The sequence below is a fragment of the Drosophila rhopaloa genome, unplaced genomic scaffold, assembly GCF_018152115.1.
Source record: "Drosophila rhopaloa isolate 14029-0021.01 unplaced genomic scaffold, ASM1815211v1 contig_163, whole genome shotgun sequence".
NCBI classification, from domain to species: Eukaryota; Metazoa; Arthropoda; class Insecta; order Diptera; family Drosophilidae; genus Drosophila; species Drosophila rhopaloa.
This window is the reverse complement of record NW_025335043.1, coordinates 15,510,643-15,535,817: the sequence shown is the minus strand read 5'-3', so window position 1 is coordinate 15,535,817 and position 25,175 is coordinate 15,510,643. Positions and strand designations below refer to the sequence as shown.

The 25,175-nt window shown below is 37.8% G+C and overlaps 1 protein-coding gene across 8 annotated transcripts in view; it reads right to left on the bottom strand.

The window, feature by feature from the left end:
* Positions 1-25,175, bottom strand: part of LOC108037909 (cyclin-dependent kinase 14) — a 107,253-nt gene that overhangs the window by 48,446 nt on the left and 33,632 nt on the right. For 5 of the 8 annotated variants that reach the window (XM_044457531.1, XM_044457528.1, XM_044457529.1 and 2 more), the window contains one exon: positions 16,690-16,767. In XM_044457531.1, the coding sequence (XP_044313466.1) occupies positions 16,690-16,767 (78 nt within the window). Of the gene's footprint in view, positions 1-16,689; positions 16,768-23,673; positions 23,997-24,517; positions 24,613-25,175 lie in introns of those variants that run through there. The other 3 variants (XM_044457534.1, XM_044457532.1, XM_044457533.1) reach the window with 3 other exon arrangements.

The following is a 25,175-nucleotide window of genomic DNA, read 5'->3' as shown; positions in this document are numbered from 1 at the left end:
ATGCCAACGTGTGGCAGCTTGTGATAGCAGCGCAGAAAACTCCCAAAAAGGGGGTTGCTATTCTGTACACTAGGAGAAATAAATAGAAGAAAAATGTAAAGCACTTAAAAATTGTATTTTTATAATAAGTTATACATGTTTGAAATTTTTAGAAATTATTAGAGACAACTTAGTTTTTAAAAGTAAGTAATTGAATCAGTTTGAAAACCTTATAGATTACGTCACTTTAAATAATTTCAGAAGCCTTTCTAAATACTTTTTCAAAAGGGTTTAATTTACTAGATATATTTTTGCATTTCTGTTGAATTGAATCAGACTGTAGTTTTTCTTTCTGTGCATATTGTTATGCCCATTTTGAGTGATGTATGGGTGGGGTGGGTGGCTTGGGGTGGTGAGTGGTTGAGGTGGTGGTTTCAGGTTTTTGGTGGCCATGCAAATCCGTCACGGTGCGTCCGCCACTGGTCCAATGAACCCCCGAAAATGCTGCGACTTGCCGCAAAGAGGCGACGACAACTGGCACAGTGTGGGCAATATTTTCGCAGCGACTGTGCGAATGTTAACCCATGAACCGTGGACTGGGAAAAAAGCCCAGCGTGGCACGTGTCTGCACTTTGAGCTCAAACGAAGCAGCAGCCAACTCCATTAGCGGCAGCAGGGGCGCCGGTGGGTTAAGGGGGTTGAAAGAGACCCACGTCACCTGGGGCCACCGAAATGCGAAAAGAGGTCCTGTGTTATCGAGGGAGTCCTTGTTGCACGATTGCTGCCTTTGCCATTTTATTTTCGCCAGGCTCCTTTATTTTTTCCCAGCTGTTTGTTACCTACTGCACTCCAAATGCAGTGAGCCATAACCGGATTTGCAAGGAGTCATGATAGCCTAAAGTGATCCCTTAAAGTACAAAGTCCTTTAAAATGTTAAAGAAAGAAAAATTATAGAGGAAACCCTAAAGTCTTTGATTTTTAAATAAAATATTTGTATTTGTTCTTACTTTATTGTTTTGTCAGGCATTATTCTCTTTATAAACTGCAATTGGCAATAAGATCATCATCTCGTTTCCCTTTATTTCTCACTCTTAAAGTATAGCCTAAAATCGTTAAAGATTTAACGAACTGAACTATTTTCTCATTTTTTTCCGGTTGTTTTGGCAGCTTAAATGCCTTTCCATCGATTCTCAATTTGGAAGATATTTGCTCTGGCATTTTCTCATTTTAAGCTTTGGTGCCCTGATTTCTCGGCTTTTCCCGCCCTTTCTTCCAAATCCCCCAAGCTTGTGCTCACGTCTTGCTTCATTATTTTTTATAGCCAGGCCATTATCTATTTACATATGTCTAGCTTTTCTTTTATTAGATTTCTCATTTCCATTTTATTGGCAGTTCTCTTGCAATTGCCTTCAAACTGTAAATTCGCATTTAACGCGAGATATTCACACTTTTGGAGTTTGTGTATTAAACATCCTTCAGTGGCATCCTCTCCTGGCAAACAATTTAGCCTGCATTTCCCCCTGCCCTTTCGGCACACTCTGACTCTCAAGCAGATTTACATGCGATTTGCATAAATTGAGTGCTTCCTTTGAGGCCGCTGATGATGACGATGCGGATGTTGTCGTCCCAGCTCTTTGGAGTTGCTCATGTCCCGGTCCCCGAGGCCACTTCCTCAGATCTCCGCCTAAGACCCCCTTCTACATCTTCTACACTCCCTTTTCAAATGAATTTAAATCTCTGACAGAAAAAATGGGCTGCCGTTTTGCAAAAGTTAATGTTTCAATTATAAATTTAAAGGCAAAGGAATCCACTGGGAGAAATAGCTAGAGACAGGGTAACTATTGCAATTAATATTTCAGATTTTGAAAAATCATACATTTCTATTTTTACCATTTTATGGATTTAAAATATACAAAATGTTTGTTTGTGTTGAAGAAGTTGTCTTGATTTTGTTTTAAAATATTTTAGATTGCGACATTTATTAAATATTTTAATGAATTTGAAATTAACATACCCTATTTTATTTTTTTCTCTGTTCGCAATTAGTTATGAACCAATGGTCCTTTTTGCTTTTTTAAAAGCACCCCTATTGATTTCCGCCCGCTGGGAATTATTTTGATTGGAATTCTTCTTGATTTTCGGTCACATTTTGTGGGGTCATTGAAGGGTTAAGCGTTTACTTTTTGCATTGAATTTTCCGGTGGCCTGAGAGTGAAAAATTTGATTTGACATAATTGGGGTAAAGTCAAGCGGAAACGATTATTGTGTGCATGTGAGTGGGGGGAAGGGAAAAACAGGAGGAGGTGTGGAGAAAAGTGGGCGTGTGCACGAGCAAAGTAATTCAATTTCCCGGCTTACAGCTCTCTTTTTTGGCTGCTGGTCAACGAAAAAGAGAAGGGTTTGCTTTGGCTGGGGCATGTATAACCCATGTTTTTGTACACTTTTCCGGCTGTCGCATTGCGTCAGCGAATATGAAGGGGGTGGCTTCACCCACTTAACACCCTCTTTGCACCCACTCTTCACCTTCACCTGCCCACCCCCAACCCCCCACTTAACCCACCCAGGCAGTTAGTTTAAACTTGTTTGCTTCAACTTTTTTCCGTTTCTAGCTGGCCTTTGCATTAAAAATGCATGCGAAAGTCGTTTGACAAAAGTTCGCCTCTATGGGAGACAAAAGGTGAGGTGGTGGGTGGGTGGGAAAGGACACCTTGAAGGCCAAAGGCAAAGTTGGCCCCAAGCAAAGTTGACAGTTACATGCGGGTTAGACAAGATTCTCCCACAGATTCGCTTTAAAATGCAAAGACTACAGTAAAAGGGCAAAGGTAAGGGTTCTACGACAGTATGTGTACCCCCGACAATCAATAATTTTCAGCAATTCAATTACGGGTTTCCAGGACACACAACACATGCCACAACAAATCGAAATTCCCACGCTCATTGAAATAACTTCAAGGCGAAGAAAATATTATCAAATGACAGCAAAAACATCCGAGTTATGTCACACAAATGAACAAAATGATAAGAAAAATTCATGGGGAAAATACTAAGGGAAATTCGTTGGCAAAATGTCAGGCAAAAATGTTGACATTGTTTGGCTTAAGATACAAAACACACGGACTACAAAAAAGACCAGGCATTGTTGGGCGAAGAAGTTGACAAATCAAGTTTTCCTCCTTCGTATTTTTCTTGTGCATAACGAGCAGCTCAGAAATGTGTGTGTTTGCATTGCAGCGAGCGAAATGAAAAGATGAAAAGCAAACGAAAAGAAAATTATGAAAATGCACAAGATGCAGTGCTCCAATGGAAAGGCTTAAAGGCAAGCCAACTTGTCAAGTGGAAATGGGGGAAAACTCTATTTATTTTGTGATATCATACGAATGAGCAAAAGAAACTATAGAAATTAAATTTTTAAGTCTTTTGAAATTATGCAACACGGAAATTTAACTCAACTTATCCTAACAAACTCATTTAAATTCTCTAAAATATAAAATTTAGGTACACCCTAATACATTGCAGCACTCACAAATATCTCAGATATTCAAGGTAATTTTCAAAGCACATATCTCACATGAATACATAAGATTTCATTCAATAAGAATTGCACATTTACGCAGAGCTCTAAATGCTTTAAGTTACTCAAGCTAATCTGGTTAAATACACTGAAGTCTAGGACTTAAGAAGTTAAAGTCTCATCCGCAATCCATTAGAGCCAGTCAAAGTGCCATAAATAATGCCCCGACAATGCATCAGAGGAGGCAGACACAAAAACGAATCGCCAGGGGCGAAGGGAAGGGATTCGAGATTCGAGTTGGTAGCAAAGAGCACATGCTCACTGCACACCCATCAGGCTTTTATTCAAATTGTCAACTCGAAAATGGGCTGCAGAAAAAAAAAACAGTAAAACTGAAAATCAGCACGCCAGAAAAGAACAGAAAACTGAACAGATCCAACTGTAAAGTTCAACTGAGCGTATGTGCAATGTTTGCGAATGACAATTTACGAGTGGCCAGGAAAGGACGAATGCCAGGACTCACTTGCTCCGGCACTTCTCCGCTAATTGCCAGCAAAACAAGCCCTCAAATCAGCTTTACACACATTGAGAGAAATTGGAAATCATATTGTTAGGTTACAAAACCTTCAAAACTTATTACAAATATTTGTTTTGACGATCTTTCGGCTTGAGATCAAATATTTGTGTGAGACGTTTTTCAAAATACTTCAATTCTGATTAACATTTCACTTAATTATCTTCCATAAAATCGTTGTTATTTATTTGTTTTTGTATATATTTATTTTAAGGATAAGATGAAGTTTATAATCAAACGGTAATTGATATTTTAGTCTAAATGCTTTCAATTAATATATTTTTTTTAATTTTAAATTATATATTTCACCTGATAATGAAGATAATTCCATATTTAAGTATTCAACATAGTTTTCATTGTATATGCACAATCACTACCAACTCAAAACTCAGCACACTCTTTTTCTCTAATTTTTAAGTGGTATTTGCCAGAGCGCCTCTTGTTTTTTACCTTTTAATATTAATGGCTTGGCCAACGAAGCCAGCCAAACAATGACTCATATGCTAATTTTAACCACAACAAATGTTTGCGAACCAACTTTGCACACCTCCGAACTTAACCCACCGTCGACACCTGTCCTGTCCCGATGACATTGAACGATATGCCGCCTCTTTTGCAGGTGAAGGAAACAAGATGTTGGCCCACAACCCCCCATTTTGACCAACTTTGATTGATGGCTATTAGAACTTTTCTCTTTGGTTTGTCTGGTTCTTTTGTTTTACGCTTTTTTGTGGTTACACTCAAGGACATTCGAGAATAACTGGCGAAACACCGAAAAGCTTTCAGTCAAATGAGTTACGATACATGCGGAAATACCAAAACACGGAAAGTGGAAAGTAATCTATTTGAGGTGGGAAAGTTTAGAAATCTGTGAGAATCACAGTATCCATTGTAAAGGCTAAACCAATAAAATTATTAATATATGATCTCTTTCCTAAGAATTTCCATTACAAAGTTTAGCAGCCTCTAAATTTCAACTTGACAACTCGAGAGCAGCACAAGTTCAAGAATTATTTATCATTTGGCCAGTAACTATTTCCGCAGCAAACTTCACTTTTTAACAAGAAAGGAAAGCTAACTTCGGGCGGAGCCGAAGTTGATATACCCTTGCAGAATACTCTGTAAATTATATTCTCCAAAATTATTCATATGATGCATTCTTAATACTCATAAAAAATCCCAACTTCCTAACTTTAAAAACACCAAAGTTATGACATTTCCAATCGTTCAGTTATATGGCAGCTATAGGATATAGTCGGCCGATCCTTATGAAATTTGGTAGGTCGGATTGGCTGGCCAAATATAACACCCATAGAAAATGCCAACTTCCTAACTTTACAAACACCAAAGTTATGGCATTTCCGATCAATCAGTTATATGGCAGCTATAGGATATAGTCGGCCGATCCTTATGAAATTCGGCATGTCGGATTGATTAGCCAAATATAAAACCCATAGAAAATCCCAACATTCTAACTTTACAAACACCAAAGTTATGGCATTTTCGATCAATCAGTTATATGGCAGCTATAGGATATAGTCGGCCGATCCTTATGAAATTCGGCATGTCGGATTGATTAGCCAAATACAAAACCCATAGAAAATCCCAACTTCCTAACTTTACAAACACCAAAGTTATGGCATTTCCGATCGTTCAGTTATATGGCAGCTATAGGATATAGTCGGCCGATCCCGGCCGTTCCGACTTATATACTGCGTGCAAAGGAAAGAAGGGTGTGTGCAAAGTTTCAATTCGATATCTTTAAAACTGAGAGACTAGTTCGCGTAGAAACAGACAGACGGACAGACAGACGGACAGACAGACGGACAGACAGACGGACAGACGGACAGACGGACAGACGGACATGGCTATATCAACTCAGGAGGTGATCCTGATCAAGAATATATATACTTTATAGGGTCGGAGATGTCTCCTTCACTGCGTTGCACACTTTTGACCAAAATTATAATACCCTCTGCAAGGGTATAATAAGCCTGAAAGTTTTCACAACTTTTTTTTCAAGTAATTCTCAAATTTACTACTTCATTGCGGCGCCCTAAAACAAAAACCTAAAATATATGCCCAAAATGGGAAGTAATCCGAAAGAAGCTCACACAAGTAAAATAAAAAGCAAAAACTTGTTTATGACTTGCAAATTTCCTGTAAAAGCCAAAACAAGTGCAGCACACAAAAAAAAAGTGGGTCTAGAAATGAGGGAAACTTGTCCAAGAAGCAAATCAACTTTTCCGAACTGGGATGGATGCGGAAAACGAGAAGCTGAAGGAGGAGAACGAATGACAAACGAACTAGAAATCCCCGCACTTGGGTAAATAACTAAGACGGAAGTGTAGCCATTCGACCGGAGGCCAAAAGGCAGGAAGAGATGAGGTGGGTAAATGAACTTTAAAATGGATATCCCCGAGGTGGAAAGCGGAGCCGGGAACTCGCAACTAATGTAATCAAATCAAAATGAAACGCCAGCCAAGCAACTAACCAAAGGCAAATTGCCAGCCAGAGATGAGCGAGTTAAAGAATAGTTTGCAGAAGATATCACAGCATTTTAAATACAAGTATAGGTGTTTTCAAAGTTCCTTCATAGACGTAGAAAAACTTGCATTAAATTAAGCATCATGAATTAAATAATTACCCAATTACTAATAATAATTTATACTATAAAAATAGTTGATTCACGCGAACTAAGTTTTTGTATTAATTATTAACGTATTCAACAATTTAATTATGATCAAATTAAAAGCCAAACAATATATAAATAACTTAATTTATAGTTCGCTCACCAAGTAATCAAGCGATTAAGGCCCATTAAAAGCGAAATATAAAAATTATTACCGCATCATATTGTGCTCATAAACCAATTTCATACTTCTTTGGGTATAACAAATTAAATTGAAAATGTAATTCCCATATCGCCGACCATCGCTGGCAACCGGAGAGCATTGGACTCGAGGCAATCGGAAGATGGCGAAAGGAAATATTGTCATTGAAATGCAAGTCCTGTGCCACCGCTGCTCCACCTGGGCAAATGCAAATTGAGATGGTGGAGGGACAACAATAATAACGATAAAAATAAAAATAATAATTTGCAACAAAAGTCAGTCAAGTGCTCGGCGGTCGAGTTGGTTAACCGCAGAAGAGACTCTTGCCCCCTTGTTGTGCCATTGTCAATATTTGCCACTGTCGTCTGGTTTGTCATCATCATCGAAGTGATGACTTCTCCACCCGTCTTCATCGATATGCAGACGACACAGAAATCTCAGGGCGAAGACAACATTTCTGTATTTTCTTTTGGACTGCGAGGCCTCAATCTTTTGATCACCAATGCAGCGCACTTCATTTGCATGCAATCATTTGTTTATTTACTTGTAAATAAAGTCTGAGAGTTCCTGCTAATGGAAACGATAACTTTTTCCCAGAACATCACTACGAGTTGCTAATTGAAGTAGTTGCCTTGAAGGAAGTCATGGTTGGTTTCAGGTTTACTAATTGAAATGCTTTTGATTCCTCCCTTACAGCTTAACTAAACTTTTGAAAAGTGCGGAGGAAGGCGTTCGTTGTTAAAATTATTTAGTAGCGCGGGGAAAGGACCTTTTTTTTGCTTCTGCTATAAAAATGAGTAGTAAATTTAAATCAACATTATTCCTAAGTTTCCTGCGGAGGCCTCGAACATTTTCTGGTTAGGAAAAAAACTGACCCTTGGTCAGGGTAAATGTAAAAAATAATGGAAAATAATTTTCAATTTTCCTGGTTTCCCGTACTTTCTAACAATTTATTGGAATATGTTTCTCGGCCTTTTCTGTTCTGTTTCCATTTCCCCCACCGCCCCCCACTCACGATGTATATGTACAACGGTAATTGTAGACGCTTGGTATGCGCCGCTCGTGGTTTATTATTACCCCCCCACCCCACTCTCGACTTTTGAGAGCTGCCTTTTCCCACTCCAAGTGTATGTTTTGCTCTTCTTGAGCCGGGCGGCCAGCCAAGCAAACATTTCCACCAGAGAAAACACACAATAATATGTGAAAAAGGAACAAATATATATATGTATATGAAAATAAAGGAAAAATGCTGGCCAGACCCTAACAAGCGAGACAATAGCCAAAAGCTGTAAATTGTGGGCGGGGGTGAGCGACAGGCGGACCAAAGAACAAACTGGAACAATGAACAGCATACGACTGTCTACCGGAATGTCTACTGCCTTTCGGAGCAGTTGCAGCCAAACTGTAATTAAAACTGTGCCTGCGAAACTGTGCAGAGTCAAGAGTGTCAAGTGCAAAGATATGGAAAAGAATTTCCAAGGCGAAAGCTGGGGGAGAAACTCAGGCTCAGGCTCAAGCTAAGAAGGAAATCATTTTACGGCCGCATGACAGACAATAAACGAAAACAGGAAAACATCATGGGGGCGTTGGGTTGAAGGTTGATGGAAGGGAGAGTGCAAGGAAGCCATTACCTCGATGCAGGTGCCACATTTGTTGTGAACACACATGCACGGAGTCAACACCTTGAACCAGTTTAAGTGAAAAGAAAGGAGAAATTATGGCAGAGTGAGAGCGCGCTGGAAAACTCAAAATAATGAAGTGCGAGGGCGCCGACACTGACATTTTCCCGAAGACCGAGAAAGCCCCTGATGACGAGGAGGCGTCCTGCCCGGCAAGCAAAAGTCATTAGCGAAGCACATGACACGGCCAGAAGAGCACAGTGCTCTTAGGGTAAGGAAAATAAAATGAAAATAAAATATAAGACCAAGTTTTATTTCTCCACCTTGTACATCACGCGCTTTTATTTATTTAGTTATGCAGAACACAAGACATATATTCCATATGATTCTTGTTAGCTAACGTTTGTGAGAAGCGCGGAGAGAGGCACTTATGTTTATGAATTGTGTTCATTTATTTGGAAAAACCTGTAAGATTATTTATTTTAAGTTGCATATTATATATATTTTATATTATAGACTCATTATGTTTTTTTTCAAATGCTAGCCTATCTAAAAATGTGTTATAATAATTAAAACGTGGTTGTAAGAACCCTATTTTTGAACCCTACATCAGTGTACAGCTGGGTAGGTGGGCTCTTGGGCTAGATTTGTGGGGTAAATGCCGACAGTTGGAGCTGTCAGGAAATGCAGCAAAGTTGGCAGCCTTAGGCTGAAGAAGAAATTCTAGACGTGAGTGGCGGCCACTCCTCTGCAATCTTGCCTCCTGTTGTCATGTATGTGCCCCATGTCAAATATTTAACACTTGGTTTACTTTGCATTTGTTTCGCTCCCTGTGGCACATGGAAATTAAATGTTTACGCTTTTTGTGGCAGCAAGTGGGCGTCGACGTCCCCAACTCAAGAAGGCAGCGCTCAAGTGGATTTCATGGGGCAACAACCAAATGGCAACCAATTTACGGGAACTCCCCCGTTCCCGCCACTCCCGAAACTCCACACATTTCCATATCCAGCTTTATTCGCCTACGCAATCAATGCTGCAGAAATATTTCACAATTGCAGAAATGCAATCAGAAATCAGGAATCAGAAATCGGGAGTCGAGCCAAATGCCGGCCAAATCACGTAGCATAATATTTTGTTATTTTGTCGGTCTGCACTGTGTCTGCATTGCATTGACAGGCATAAGTCTGTGAGATATGCCACGGCATGGAAATCTATATGCGAAAGCATATTTTCAAAGTCACGCGCCACCAAACAGCGGAGAGCATGGGTTAAGACCCGCGCCACCACAAATGGCTAAAAGTCAGACAACAATCGATGATGAGCACATAAAAAGGGGTAAGCGGAGGGGCTGTGTGGCATAACATAGAATTTGCAGAATGCTCTTTGGCAAACGAGCTTTGAATTCAACGAATTTTGATTAAAGTGGGAATAATTCGGCGAAGAGGTTTATTGAATGTCGCTGAAAGGTAAAGTAAATATTATAAGAGGAGCTAGAGCTTCAGTTAGCTTAACTTTGTGAGAAGCGCAGAGAGAGGCGCATGTTTAGGATATGTTAGGTACATTCTTTGACAGTCGTGCTTATTAATATTAGTTTCATCTATTTTTCCTTATTCAATATACCCACAATACAGTGTAGCCTTTATAAACTCCTACCCGCAGCCACAATAAGAAACATCAGTTGGGCTTGAGTCGCCGCGCAAGACGCCAGAACATTTCCATTAAAATGCGAAAAGCCTTTTGTGGGCGCCCCTTCCCAATTCATTTTAGCATTTTCCTTGTTTATGCGGTGTCTGTCTGGCTGTGTTTATCGCCAAAGCTTCTACTTTTTCTACTGCTGTTGGCATTGCACTTTGCATGCAAAAAACATTATAATCGGAAAGGGAAGAGATAGTTGGGAGAGAAAGAGCACAGACGTGTTAGAGTCTTCCGATCACAAATGTCGTGAACGTTGTTTGACGTCAGCATAAGCCACCGAAAATAAACAATACAACAAGGGAAAAAAATGCAGCGGCATAGATAAACAATAAACAAAGACACGAACAGCATCAGCAGAAATGGCAAATTGAAAACTGCATTAAGAAATGGCAAAAGAAAGGGAAGCAGAGGAGGATCCCTTGACATTCACTACAGAATTCAGAGTCATTGAACGAGTTGAAGACAACGAAAGCAAAATTAAAGAACAACCTCAAGATGCCAAAAATAAAGTTGTAAAGGAAAAAATGGGAGCCAGACGAAGTGGCGGCAATTTCCCTAGCTATACACTTTAAAAAGTTAATTTCAGTTTGATTTATACTAATTAAACTATAATTTTAATTTGAAGTTTCTTTTTTAAAGAAATCAACATTTATATACAAAAAAGAGAGAGGCTTTGTCTTGCTTTTCAATTGTCATATTACTACGTTTTTTTCTCTCTGCAGCTAATTGCTAAATGACTCTCAAACTGCTTCAGCCTAATTGAATTCTAGCCGCGTTGCCAAACAACAGACAAGAAAAAAAACCAGTACACACCGCCAAAGAAACCAAACAACGAAAATAGTAAAGCCGCATTGAAAACAGAATTTTTACGATTTACGTCGGAAGGTTGTGAATTTCACTTAAAATACTTTTATTATGGGCGGTGAGCCTCCAAAGAAAGAAAAGGGGGAAAAAACGGGGGACCTGCTCGCATTCAAGGCACGTTTTCCAGGCAACGTTGACGCTTGGCCTGGCATTAAAAAAAAGCTTTGGTTTTTTCTTCTTCAGCTCCAGACAACACATGTACCTGTAATGGGCCCATTCGACAAGAGTCGAAACGGCAGCAACAGCAACAATGAGCCGTTTAAAAACAAATTATCGAACATGTACGAAACGCCTGTCACCGGCAGAGAGTAAAATAATAAAATGGAAAAGGAGAAAAATGTTTATGGACAGTCAATGATAGTCGGCGAAAATGCAGAATAATCCCGAACACACGAGGTCCCCAAGGGGTTAAGCTGTCTGAAATGGGGAAATGTGTTTGGGGATCACTGAAAAAAGATAAACACTTATAATTGACAGAAGGAGAACAAAGCTAGTGATGTAATGCAACTCGGGGACTGGCAGGTAAATGTTTAAGTGCTCCTAGTTGTCTACTAAACATTTAACAACATCTGTTTTTATTTGTAAACATAACAAAACGTTGATTATCTATTTTGGTTTGGTCATAAACCAAAAATTGTTATTTAGAGTAGGCTTGTTTATGGAATTTATAAATTACTAACGAAAACAGAAAATATTTGGTTGTTTTTAAGTAATTTTTTTACAGATATTACATTTGCAAAAGCCAAGCTAACTTATTTCCAAGTTAAATTTACATTCCCAACCCATTTTCCCTTACCTTAACCCTTAACCCCTTAACCATTAACCCCATATACAGTTCACTGCCCAGTGCCACTCATCAATGTCACAAACATAAGCGCGGAAAAATCGAGGAAAACCCTCAACGTGAGGGGCCTCACTAAATTGCTTAGAAATTCAGAAATTCGTGTAATAAAACACAGAAAATACCCGCATAAATTTCTTTTCAACGCGCTGAGGGCGTAAAAAAATCTTCCGCTTTATGGATTTTGCGCTAGAAACATATATGAGTATTTTCTCATATAGCATATATTTAATAGTACAACATTTAGTGAAAAAGGTTGGGGGAAAAGTGCATTAAATGTGCTTAAGCGAGCGAGAGGTCATGTGCGTGATTACTCATACGACGTGTGGCCGTCGCGGAGATCATCTCTCATGCCGGAAAATAAAACTGAAACGAACTGAAAGAACGTTTCATATCAATGACATGACATATTAAACGGGCCACCAAAGCGGATTTGTCCACATATACGTACTTCAAATCTTTAGATAAGTTGGGCCGGAAGGTTAGGGGGAAGTGGGCGGCGGTGCTAGGTGGGCGGGGCCGATGGCATCTGTAGCGTTTTCTGCTCTTCACAAATCAGAGCGTAAATACAATGCTGAAAGGCTATGAGAAAGCGAGAAACGATGCGTGTTCTGATAGCGGAATCTGCTCAGTGGCACTTGAATGGACGGTACAGTGATTACTCCAAATTAAATGCAAGGTACATTTTCTTTATAAAAGTTTTTTTTTTTATTATAGTGCAACTAATTTTCATACTTAATATTAATATGTAAGATCTTTATTTAAATGTCAAACGAAAAATAAATTCCTTTATTCATTTTCTCAAATAACTGGAGATTTAGAAAACATTTCTATAAAAAACTTTATACCAAGGTGTTTAAAATCATTTAAATTTTAAAAGAGCTTTAAATCAGCTTTTAAGGTTATTCTGAGTAATAATATAACTGCCCTGTATCAAAGCCAGTCAATCACTTCTTAATTGATTTTTAATCACTTGTAAGAAGATTTGCCAATCAATTTAAAGCTTGTGACCCGCATTTCTCAGCAGAGAACCCACCCATGAATCATTCGCAAGGCGAACTACAGATCCACTCGAAGCAGTTATCACTGTACCACAAGCACATATGCGGGCAGGGTCCAGTTGAGCTCATCTGTGGGCTTTGAAAGACCCGGGAAGTGGATGGGGGCGATACCATGTAACGAGGGTGGGTGAGTTGGTGGAGTTTGCTGGGAGATAAAAGCGAGTCGATGGAGGAAGCATCAACAGTCGGCGGCCATTAGCTGCTTATCGCGCTCCGTCTTCGGCTGCTGATTCTTTTATATACATTTTCTATATTTTCCCTCTTTTTTTTGCCATTGAGTAGGACTGAAAATAGCAGCGACAGTGAGCTCAAGTGTAAAGTTATCAAGTGGCTGCGACTGGCAGCCAGTGGGACGGACACCAGTCAAGGGTTAAAGCCATAGACAACGTGGAGTGTGTTTGGCCATGGCTTGTGACATAAAATGTTATCAGAAAGGATTATGACAAGCCTTCAAAGACGAGCAAAAAAGTTGTAAAGAGCGAGGTAAAACACTGTGTAGAGAACTGTATCACTGGCACAAAGAAATAGAGACGATGATGATGATGCGATGGCGACGATATAGCCGACAACCAAGTGTCAAAGTCGGACATTCGACGCCATAAAATATTTACACCAAAAAGGAGCAAAGGAGCCTCGAGGTTATCTCAAGAATCTCACTTCAGTCGGGAAAGTTATCCTCTATTTCTTAGGCGAAAAACTGGGAGGAGGGATAAGTGTCACAATTGTTGTTTAAGTAAGTTGAGGATTTCTCACTTGAGTTCAGTGGAGTTTGTTGCCTTTTCTCCGTCCAATTCGGCAGATTTAAGTGAAGCTTAAGACCCAGATTAGAGTTGATTTTCTGTCTTCCTTGTACTGGTTTTTTAGTTTTAGCAGCCAATTTTCAGTTAATAATATCAAAATCAAATGAACATAAATCTTTAAATTTGTAGAGAGTACAAATAATATGAATAGATTTATTCTTTCTTTACCAGCATGACTGAAACTTGATAAGCACAAAGTCGTAAAATCCCCAAACAAGAAAATATCACTGTATAGACATCATCAAAGAACACGAACACAAGAACCATGACTCCAATGAATCATTCTCAGTTATCTAAAGCCCAACGAGAAAAAAAAGCCATGATGACAAAGAAATCTCGATGTCTGTAAGTAAATATGTGTGTAATTCCAGTCTGTAATTCTCCGATCTATGGAATGCACTCATCAAAAGCTGAAGAGGAAACGCGATGAATTCCCTAGTTAACTGCGAGTTACACAGGGGAAAAAGAGTATGTCTAAAGAAGATTTTCAATAAAAGGAAAAGTAAAGCAACAATCGGCTCTCCCTGCCTTCTCAAAATGTTTAGCTAAATACTTAATGTTATTTTCTTGCCACAACTGATATGATATCATAATTTCACCAGCTAAAGTTATGCGATTTTTCGTCACGTGTAGGTACTTAACTTCTTGTGCAACCTCTTATAACTTCATAACTTATATGGCCGGCGAATGAAGCAGTTTAGAAGGAGCGACAGTGAGATACAGGCACATAGCTGGGTATAATTAAAAACGAGGGGAAACAAGCGGCAGCTCGTGCGGCAATTAACGATAGTTAAGCTGCAAGTATCAGTTGGCTGACAAACAACCGAGACAAGTCCAACAACTAACAACTACAGTTAGTGGGTTGTTGTAATGGCCTTGGCAGACAACTTGCAACTTGCAACTTGCAACTTGCCACTCGAGTGACATTCTTTGCTTTTATTTCTCCTCCTTTTCAGTTTGATCAGCAGCTGCTGCACCAAACTCCTCAATAATGCAATGAAAACATTTAAACAGCAGCAGCTGAAATAAAATCAACTTTACTAGATCTTTTTTTTTTTTTTGGGGTAATGCAACATTTATGAGCCGAGGCGAGCACAGAAGCTGCTCCCAAATGGCAAAATCGTGAGAAATTGTTTCAATGCAAGCTCAAGTTGCATTTGAAATTGTTTCCGCTTGAAGGATTGCCCAATTGTTGATGGGGGTGTTGCAACTCCAAGGAGAAATCGCTGACATATCGGGTGTGGTGGAGAAAATTCGCTGAAAATTTCATCTTTCATCGAGACGAAATAGTAAAATTGCTCACTGAACATGAGTTGTGAAAAGAGTGGTGCAAAAAGGATTTTATTGTTGAGGGTCTTATTGATGAAAGAAAATCAGTTGAAGAAATATTTGTTATCAAATCAATAATATGAATGAATTATTTAATAAGTTTAAACATTCTTTTATTGATTTCAGATATTTTTTACCACATTTTAAAACCGTATAAGTCCCTGATTTTCGGTCCATCAAAACAAAAGCCCTGACACAAAATGTCAAATAATACTCAAGCCAAATATGGTAAGATTTCCAGGTAAACAAGACCATTAGTCAGATATTCAGGGGTTGCCTTAAAAATATGACTTTGTTTTACATTTTGTACCGCCATATCTTTAACTACGCCCCTGGTTGGACAAAAGCACTAAGTCACTCCGCTTATGGGAAGAAAAACAGCTGTTCGCCGAACTAGTTTCTGGAACAAGAAATGAAGGCAGCAAAAAAGAGCTGAACAAAACCGAAAATAAAAACTGTTTCGTGGGCGTTGAAAGACAATTAGCCGCATGCCGCAAAATCAAGCAACCAAAACGGGTTTTTCAGTGAGTCAACGTGATGCAAACTATACGGGTTTCCATGTCATGCCTAAATAAACCATCATAAATGCATGGCGAATTTTATGAAATCCCACAAATTAGAGGGGAACGTCCCTCCCATTCACATTCGATCAAGTAATTCATCAAAATTTGTTTACACTTCCCGCCATTTTTTGCATATTTCGGGGTCTTTTGTCTGTCAAATTGCATTTGACTGGGAACGAGTGCATTCAATTACCCCGGCGAAAAGAGCTGAACTGACAACCCATCAAAATGCTTTTTTAGACCATTAAAAGCTTTTCCCACCATGCCAAAACAAAAAATCGATAAGTTTCTGTCTGAAAATGCGAATTTGTTTTGCATTTCCTTTTTTTTTTGTGTTTGTATCTGTTGCGGTTTGCCATGAGAAAAGTTTTTTAAATAAAAATTGCGTTTACACTCCTTTTTTATTTGTGAATTGTGTTTTGGTCAGAAAAACCTGAAGGACAGTATACAAGAACTGCAGTTTTTGTTCGTCTAAATGCAAAACTTTGTGATGGAATGAGTAGAGGGGTTTTTGCAGCTGAGAGAGTATTGAAGTTGGGGTTCTTTAGGGCAGGAAATGTTTTGAATTCATAACAGCTGCGAAAAAACTTGATGTTTGAATGGGAAAATTGAACGGAATCTGTTTTTTAACGCTGCAGTTACAGGTTTTAAAAGATTGTTTAATTTAAATCATTGTTCATTGATTGACTCAAGTTCTGGCTAACAAATTTCCTAAGTTTCAACTTCGTATTTATCCATTTGACATTTGCTGCAACGCCTGCTTGATTTAAACAAGTTTTTCGAAGCCGCAACTTCGAGTGCATTAATGCATATATACATGTATTAATATCTATACACTTTTGCATTACCATAACTAACTATTGTTTGAAAAACTGCACCCACATGGAACACAAATCACAGAATGACTCAACTTCATTGAGAGATATTTCCTGGGAATATTGACAAATCAAGGCAAGAAAACCACAGTTTTTTCTTGGACATATTTAATTACAATTAATAAATTTATAATTTCTACTCACTTAATCTGCCAAAGCTGTGCGATAGCCTCTTCTTGAGCTTTTGGAGGGCTCCTCCCTTTTTCTCTCGCATTGTGACGCCTGAAAATAAATAGGAAAAATATACATAAATACATTTACGCAAACAAATCACTTAATTGCGCTGAAATGTGAGAGATTTATTAAGTGACATTCAGTGATTGCATAATGATGGCTCCAATCAAGTTGTCTGTTTTCTATGTATATATATATATGTTGGGAAAACTTCAAAACAAACAAACGGGGGAAACAAAACGCAGATTTCGTTGTTATAAACGAACATAAATCAGTCGAGCGTGGTCGCCCATAATAAACAGTGTGACCCCAGAGATGGAAAATCGAGGGGACTGCATTTCCATTTCCCCCAAATGAATAATCAACAAATTTTACACCAACTAAAAATATTCGACCGAAAATAGAAAATGCATTTCTGAGTTTATTTTTGTATACGAGGGGGAATTGCCCATTCCCCCTCTTTAATCCATCTGTATAATTAAGTTTTCTTTTTAATTCTGTTGTTTGTCGAAATGATCAAATAATAACATTTAGCAAAAAGCGCCTATTTGAGTGTTCAGTGAGGCATGAAAATTGGTTTCTGTTTTTATTTTTCTAAGGGGTTTTCAATGGGAGGCGTGTCGTCTGGCTTTCCTGGTTTGTTGATTGCATTAATGATTTCTGTTTGTGTTTTTTTTCGCTATTATAAAAACGCACAAAACTGAGAAGTCGAAAATAAAGCAAGTGGGTCGGCGGCAACTATTGAAATGATATAGAAACTTATCTGATTGCTGTGTGATTACTCGAAAATCGAAATTAAACATTTTAAGGTCGGAAAGGCATTAATAAAATTGTTATTTGATTTTATCTAACTCCTACATCTCTTATTCAAATTTCCTCATTTACACTTCCTCATCAGAGATTTCTTGATTATCCCCCGGTTTGCATTGGATTACCAGCATCCCAATAAGGAAATTGGCACTCGAACAATCATTTGTCAAACTCTTCACAACTCTTAAGTCGCTCCTCTGACACTGATTGAGATGACCACTCCAAAACGACGGCCACAAAGCCCCTACATCCAATAATAATAATATCCGCTCCTTTCCCGACTGCCCACAGAACTAAATAACGACATGGAAACCAGTTTGGTCCGAGAATAAAAGCGACTTTGACAATTGCATACAGAAAATAACTAAAAATGTCTCTCTCACTCCCCATAAAATGTATTTCTCGTTATTTATTTACCCATATGTGAGCCGTGTTAAATCAGGCGATAAAGCGTGTGCAATGCTGTAGTGTTGAGATAACTTCTTCTTCGATCCCCTCGAGTATTGTTTGGGTGGTTGTCGAAAGCAATTTGGCTTAAACAATGCAAGAAGCAAGTCAAGCCCAAGCAATTTATGGCCATGGAGTGCTTTGCATAAGGCCCCAAGTACCCACTTTCCATTTTTCCCCCACTTTTCAACTGCAACTCAATTACGGGGGCCATCGGAGTCATAACTATAAGCTGTTGTTGACTTCTAAAATGGCTATTCAAAAACATAACCCCGGCTTTTCAAGAAGGGGAGGTGATTTGACAAACAAAGAACCGAAATACAGGAAGAAAAACTATGAATTTCGGTTTCTTATGTCACAAAAATCTATTGAAGATTCAAATTCAAATAGTTCAAAAAATAAGTCATTATGGGAAATTTATTTATTTCCTTTTCCTTTTCGAGTAATATTGACATATCATTTGTTTTTACTTTCTAACTATTTATTGTAGTCTACCAATATATATACCTTTTCTATAAAATATCCCTCTGTTTTTAAGACATTTTCTCACTGTGTATTTTCAACAAAGAGGACCATATAGTTGCGTTGTTTTTGGTGTTGTCTATATAAGTGAACTGGAAATATGATTATGATGCTGATGGTGATGCTAATGCCGGTTGACAGAGCCAGACACACCGAACCGGGCGGTTGCATATAAATGGCACTCACTGTGCACAGTGATTTGCATAAAATGGCGCCAGCCTTAATAGTTTTTGATAAATTGTTGTCAATATTGCAAGAGCCCCACCTCCAAAAACATGGAGTTGTTAACAGAAAACTTATTTAATTAAATGCGTGGCGGCAAAAAGTTTCTACTCCACGATAAAGTTGCAGTTGCAAAAGTGGCATTGCATTAATGAGTTGCATATGCAAACATCAAACTTTGCAATCAAAATCAATGTCAGCGCCAGACGACGACGACAAATTGTGGGCAACCAAGTTCCAGATCAAAGGCGAGCGATATGGCTATATAGCGATGCATATATACACAGACAGGTAGAGTTGAGTGGCATTGAGTGGGTTCAATAGCCCAGAGGCTCCACATCGCCCAACCCTCAGCCGCCCATCCGCCCATGATATCTGCTGGCTGGGGGCGTGGCCAGTCAGGCGTGCCACAAGCAAAAATAGCAAAAGAGCACTGAGAACTGAACAGTCACTCCTGGAAATGTTCGTTAATGTCTGTGACATCTAATTAGAGAACAAATAACGAGGAGACACAAAACAGGCAAAAGCAAATAATCAAAAATGCAAAAGGTAGGTTCCATAGAGTTCTGTTGACTTTCCAATGAAATATGGACATTGTTGGGCGCAACTAATAGATTGGTTGACAATCAAGGGATTATTAGGATAATTGTATTTATTCAGAGGTTCTATATCAAACCACACCAAAAATAGTACAATATCCATTTAATAATTTACTAGTGGTTAAGTATTTATACAGTTTTATATTAGTCTCACAATTGTAAGTTATTTCTGGTTTTGACTAGACCACCTTAATAACCCACTAAAACTTAGCGATAAACAACCAATGAAATACATTAAATTTACCTCCTTGCAAGTGTAAATGTTTACGGAAAAGTCTTTCCCGGAATTGTATCTGCTTCTGCATCAAGTCAAATTAACCCAATTTACAATGCCTAATAGTTTACAATCTGTGCAAATAATCTGCTCATTTCTACCCCGAACAAAGTGTCTCCTTTCGAAACGCATTTATTACCCAAAAACAGACCGGCAATTACCCTCCTCAAAGAAAACAGCAGCCAAACAGTTGACACAAGCCAAATGATATGACGAGCACTTTCCAAATTTCTTGTTAATGACGTAATTACCTTCAGTAGAGCAAAACAAAAGCCAAAGGAGAGCCAGTCGGCGAGGAAAAGTGGAAAAGCGCGAGACAGGCGTGAAAATCGTGAAGGAGGCGAGGCAGATTCTGTGGCAGGCCACACGACGTATACGTGACATTTTGGCCACGACATACGGCAGCTCATCCCACAGATGTGGCCAATTAAATAGCAACATTTATAAAAAAACAAAAATTTAAACAAAGAAAATTTAATAATTCCTAAGACAATTTTTAACAAAATTATTTGGTTTACTCAATTTGGTAAAAGTAATAAGCATACATGCTTCTTTTTTAATTTTGTTTGATCATAAATCAAATAGCTTTTATATGGCAAATTCACAATTTTTTTTTATTTTCATAAAATTTAAATTTGAAGAGAAATATAAGTACCAGTAATGTTCTATAATTTTAGACACATCTGTAGATATATATCCTTTCCCCTTGTTCTTCATCCCCTGGCTCTTAGCCAACTTGCACACATTCTCTGATTCAATGCAAGGGAAAATAGAATGCTGAGTAAAAAAAAGAAAGCTAAATGAAAAGGAAAAACTGTTGCTGGCAAAAATATTTTGACACTTTTCGGCGACAAGCAGCTGACTAATTGCAAGAGTTTTGCTCTTTTGGAGAATGCCTAAAAAACACTCTAAAAATAGTGAACGAGTCGAGTAAAATGCAGTAGCGACAGCTGACGGAACTAAAAGTCCAAGAATGCTCGATGATTAAATGGCTTATAAATGACGCGGGCATTTTTTTTATTGGCAAAAACTTTCAGGCAGCAAAAAAAATTCGTGGCCAAAAATAGGTGAGAGATGGTCATGGTAAAAACCCAGACAAAAAACATAAAGTTGGAATTGATTTTCCCCCTTTCCTTTAGTTTATACTCTCACTAATCTCGACAGCAAATTGAATTCTAACTTTTATCAATACTAAAACTGCTGGGCAAAAAAATGTTACAAACATTTTATTTGTTTTGCGGTTAATTTATATGCAGGACAGCGAGTTGCAAAGTCTCAGTTTAATTAAAATGCATTTAAAACTAATTAAATGCGGAATAATGGAATTTTTAAAGCGGATAAAGCTTAAACTAATTAAAATAACTATGAGCCAGAAACAAATAATTAAAATATGAAAATCCATTAGATCTTAGCACTTATAAAAAAGTGAAAAAAAAAATCATAATTTATTGAATAAATATTTAAATTGCTTGTAGTTTTTGCTCATAAAATTATCATCCAAATTTCTTTTAAATGCCCAACTTCACGCAATCATAAATTTTCAGTTTTCGCTGGCCTTAACCCTTGCTTGGCCAAGCTTTCTACGCCTTTGGCAGCCCCATCCATCAGCGCGGCTATAAAACACGCATCATCTATTCACCAGAAAATAACAAAATTAAAAAACCATCAAAAATACGGCCCCGAAAGGCGTGATTATTTAATTTTTGAAATATTCATGCAAGCGCCCGAGGGCAAACACAAAGTTTATTACCATATAGAACTATTTTTTATCGCCGGCCCATCAAATCTAATCAAATAAAAGCCGGAGAAAGGGAGAGTTTCCTCAGAAGATGGGGCGTGATGGATAAGAAAAGTGGGTAGGAAATTAGTCAACCAGTTGCATGTTTTCGTAATGGAAAAATACTTATATATTTGGGTGAGTGTATTGGCCACCTGTTTTAATAGTTTTTGCACACGGCAGCACCAGCTTTTTGACTGGAGTTGCGTGTTTGCGAATCGTTCATCTAAAACTTGCCAAAAAGCAGAAAACTTGGCAGAAAACAGGGACCTGCCAAATCCGATCTTCATTAAACTTGAAACATATTTTTAACAGAAAGGAAAACCCAAAAGAAACAACTTAATCACATTAGTGACTGACTAAATACAAGCTAATATATTATTTAAACATATTTTTAAATGCCACATTTGTTTTTAATTACCCACAAATCTGGTATTCATTAGTTATTATAATTTATTCTACAAACAGTTGTAAAAACTTAATTACATTTGTGACCGACTTTAGAAAAACATTAAATTGAGCTTGGAATACAAATCATATGCTGATAAGAAACAAGTGGGTTGTATTGCATGAGATAAGAAAACAAATGAGGAAATAAAATCTCTGGGCTATAAAAACAGGATGAATAAGCAATAGAAATTAGGTAATAATTAAATAGTCATTTTATTTCCATTATACAAATTTGTTTATGGTAATATAATACACTTTATTTCACACCTTTTATATTTATAAATATACAATCAATTAAATAACTGCAAATATACATTTTTTGCATACCCAAATATATTCAATTCATTTTTACTACACATTGCTTATTTGCATCTGTTTTCACTTTAAAAGCTCTCATATTGCTTAATTAATTTCAAATCAACTGCGTTTTTATCATAAAACAATCATAACTCTCTAATTGATTTAGCCATCGACTGGCAGCCTCAAAATTTAATCAATTCGACATTGTATTTGCGATGTAAAGGCGGCATTCATAATTAGACAACTGAAAGCGACTTGGGAAATAATTAAATTGTATTTAGCCTAACAGCAACACCAAAACTAGTTGGCCACACAATCTGAACGAGTTGCACTAATAAATCAGACGGAGATAGAAACCGATACGATACTCCATAATGAGTTTCGGATGCGTTTGTTTCATGTTTGCCTTTCAGATAAAAGGGGTTGGAGGTTGTGGCTTATCGCTGTCCATAAAGCATAATGCCTGATTAAATAAATGATTTCGATTTGCCTCGGGCCGTGACGTCAGTGGTTTGCCGGCGGCAATCGTCTTGGGTTCAATGTTCCCTAATAAACAAAAATAAAGTTCAATTCGACTTGAATTAATATCAATTGAGGAAGGAGAAGTCGGTGTTCAAACGGGTTCCCGAGAAAAAAAAGGGGGATAAAAATGGGAGAAGGCAGAAAGAACTGGATTGCACAATTTTTCAATTAAATGCAGTTTCTGCTTGTGGCAGTCGCATTTATATAACTCTTCTCTTTTATTTTTCTCCTGCTCGTGTCAAAATATTTACGCTTAATTTTAATAAAATTTACTTTGAGGCCTGCCATTCTTCTCTTCGTATTTGTATTGCATTTTAAACAGGGCTTTTGGCGCATATTTTAAAATATGCATTTATTTATTTGCACTTTTTAAGGCAGTGCATCAAAATACATATACCTATATATAAATGTGAATTTTTTGCTGATTTTTCAAGTGTGTATGGTTAAAAAGGATGAACGGCAGGAAGTTGGAGATTTGTGTGTGTGTGTGTGGAATTTAAATTGAGAGTTGAATTTATGGGGAAATTCCTTTTTATTCTGCCAATATATGCGAATGCATGACAAGGGAAATACAAATAAATTATTGACAGCTTACGGAGAAAAATTTAAGATTATTGGGATTAAAAGAACAAAGAAACTTTCTTTGATTCTACAGTTAAAACTATAATATAGTTTCCCAATTCACTAACATTCTTAAAAGCTCATCCAAAAGTTTTCCATTCCCTTTTCCAGTGTTTCGGAACTCACTGAACTTGTTTATATTTTAAGAGACTATGGAAAAATAAACAAACTCTTTATTACACTGTGAATTCCGCTTAACTAAAAATAAAACCGAGAAACCATAACAAATACCAATTAAAGCCAAATAAATAATTTATAAAAAAGTGAGGAATCAACTTTTTGTTTATCTTCGTAAGAATTCCTCTCGAGCAGGAAACTCAAGTACAGCAGAGGAATTTTGTGTGTTTTAGTGGTCAAACAAAAAGATACAGTCATGTTATGTGGATTATTTATGATGTGTATATACGCACCGGCACCAAAATTATTGTTGTTAATTTTAGTGGGCTGACTGATTAATTCGGCCATGTTGCTGCTTTTAAGACGTGGAAACGCTCACAGTTCAGTTTATTTGAATGTTATTTAATTGATTATTTAGTTGGGCTAACACACTCGTTTATGGCACGCATTTCTTTGGTTTTTTTTGGGTTCTCGTAAATTTCACTGGGTTTGAAATCCGATGGAGATATATGAACTCCACACTGCACACACTCTCGATTGAAATATATGGGTTTATCAAGTTTTTTTTTATCAGACGGCGACGCCGAAGTTGCAAGTAAACGAGGTCAAATATTATCTGCAGACAAAACAACAATAAATCTAGCGACCACAGACAACAACAAGCACCACAAAAAAAGTTTGCCGCTCTGAAGATATTTTTTGTTGTTGTGGGCTTTGACTTTTCCTGGGGTGGTTGTATGTTAGGGGTGGTTGTTGATTTTCATGCTTTTCAAGTGGTTTTCAGGTTCAGATGGCAGTTTATATATTTACAAAATTATAAATTAAGTATGTAGCAGTATAAGAGAAGTAAGCAAATAAATTTTAGATATTAAATCACAGTGATATCAAATAAAACAAAAATAAATCACATGTAATACAAAGCCACTTTTTACACATTTGTTACACTGTTTTTAAAAATGTTTCACAAAATGTAATAAAACTGCTCACTTAAAAATGCTCACAAATCAAAAACTAATCAAATAAATATTGTAAAATAAATCACTATTAACACATTGTTTAACAAATTAATAAGTATGTATTATCCGTTTTTAAATAATAGAAAAATAAATGGGTAATGAAATAAAGTTTATTTTTTACACTTTTTTTTTGGCAAAGTTTCGCAAATTTTGGGGTGTTATTTTCGGGACTTTTTCGCCGGGACGCACAACCTGCCGCTTTGGGTTTCGCACACGAAATGAGGTCAACGAGAAACGGGACAAAGGACGTCGACTGCGCAGCGACTGCGACGCCGGCGTTTTACGTTACGCCTGGCGAAGAAGAGGAAGAAGCGGTAAAAGTAGCGCAAGGGCGACCAAAAGTGGGCGGTGGGTGGTTTTCGGTTGTTCCGCAGGGTGCTCCTCTCTTTCGGAGAGCACAAGCCGGCTTGTGGAACCTAAGAGAGCATCCTGCTCTTAAGGGGTGAAAACACCCCGTCTTACCCCGCGTATACGCAATATTACATGACTTAGGATTTAAGGGTGAGGGCAGGTCGCGATTCAGCAGGGGCAAAAGGGGTGGCAAATCAAAGGACAGGGGCTTAGCTTAGCTGGGTCAAAGGCAAATCTCGTTAAGAGATCAAAAACAAGAAATGCAGCTCGAGTTTGCAGTTTTACAGCCACTGCAATTCCGAGCATTTGCGTCACACTTTTCCGGTGATGCATGCAAATTGCGAAAGAAAAGGGGAAAATAGCTTGAGTCAGCTGATGGAAATCGAAGCTGCGACTCGGCTAGTAATTTACAGGAATCTTAGATAATA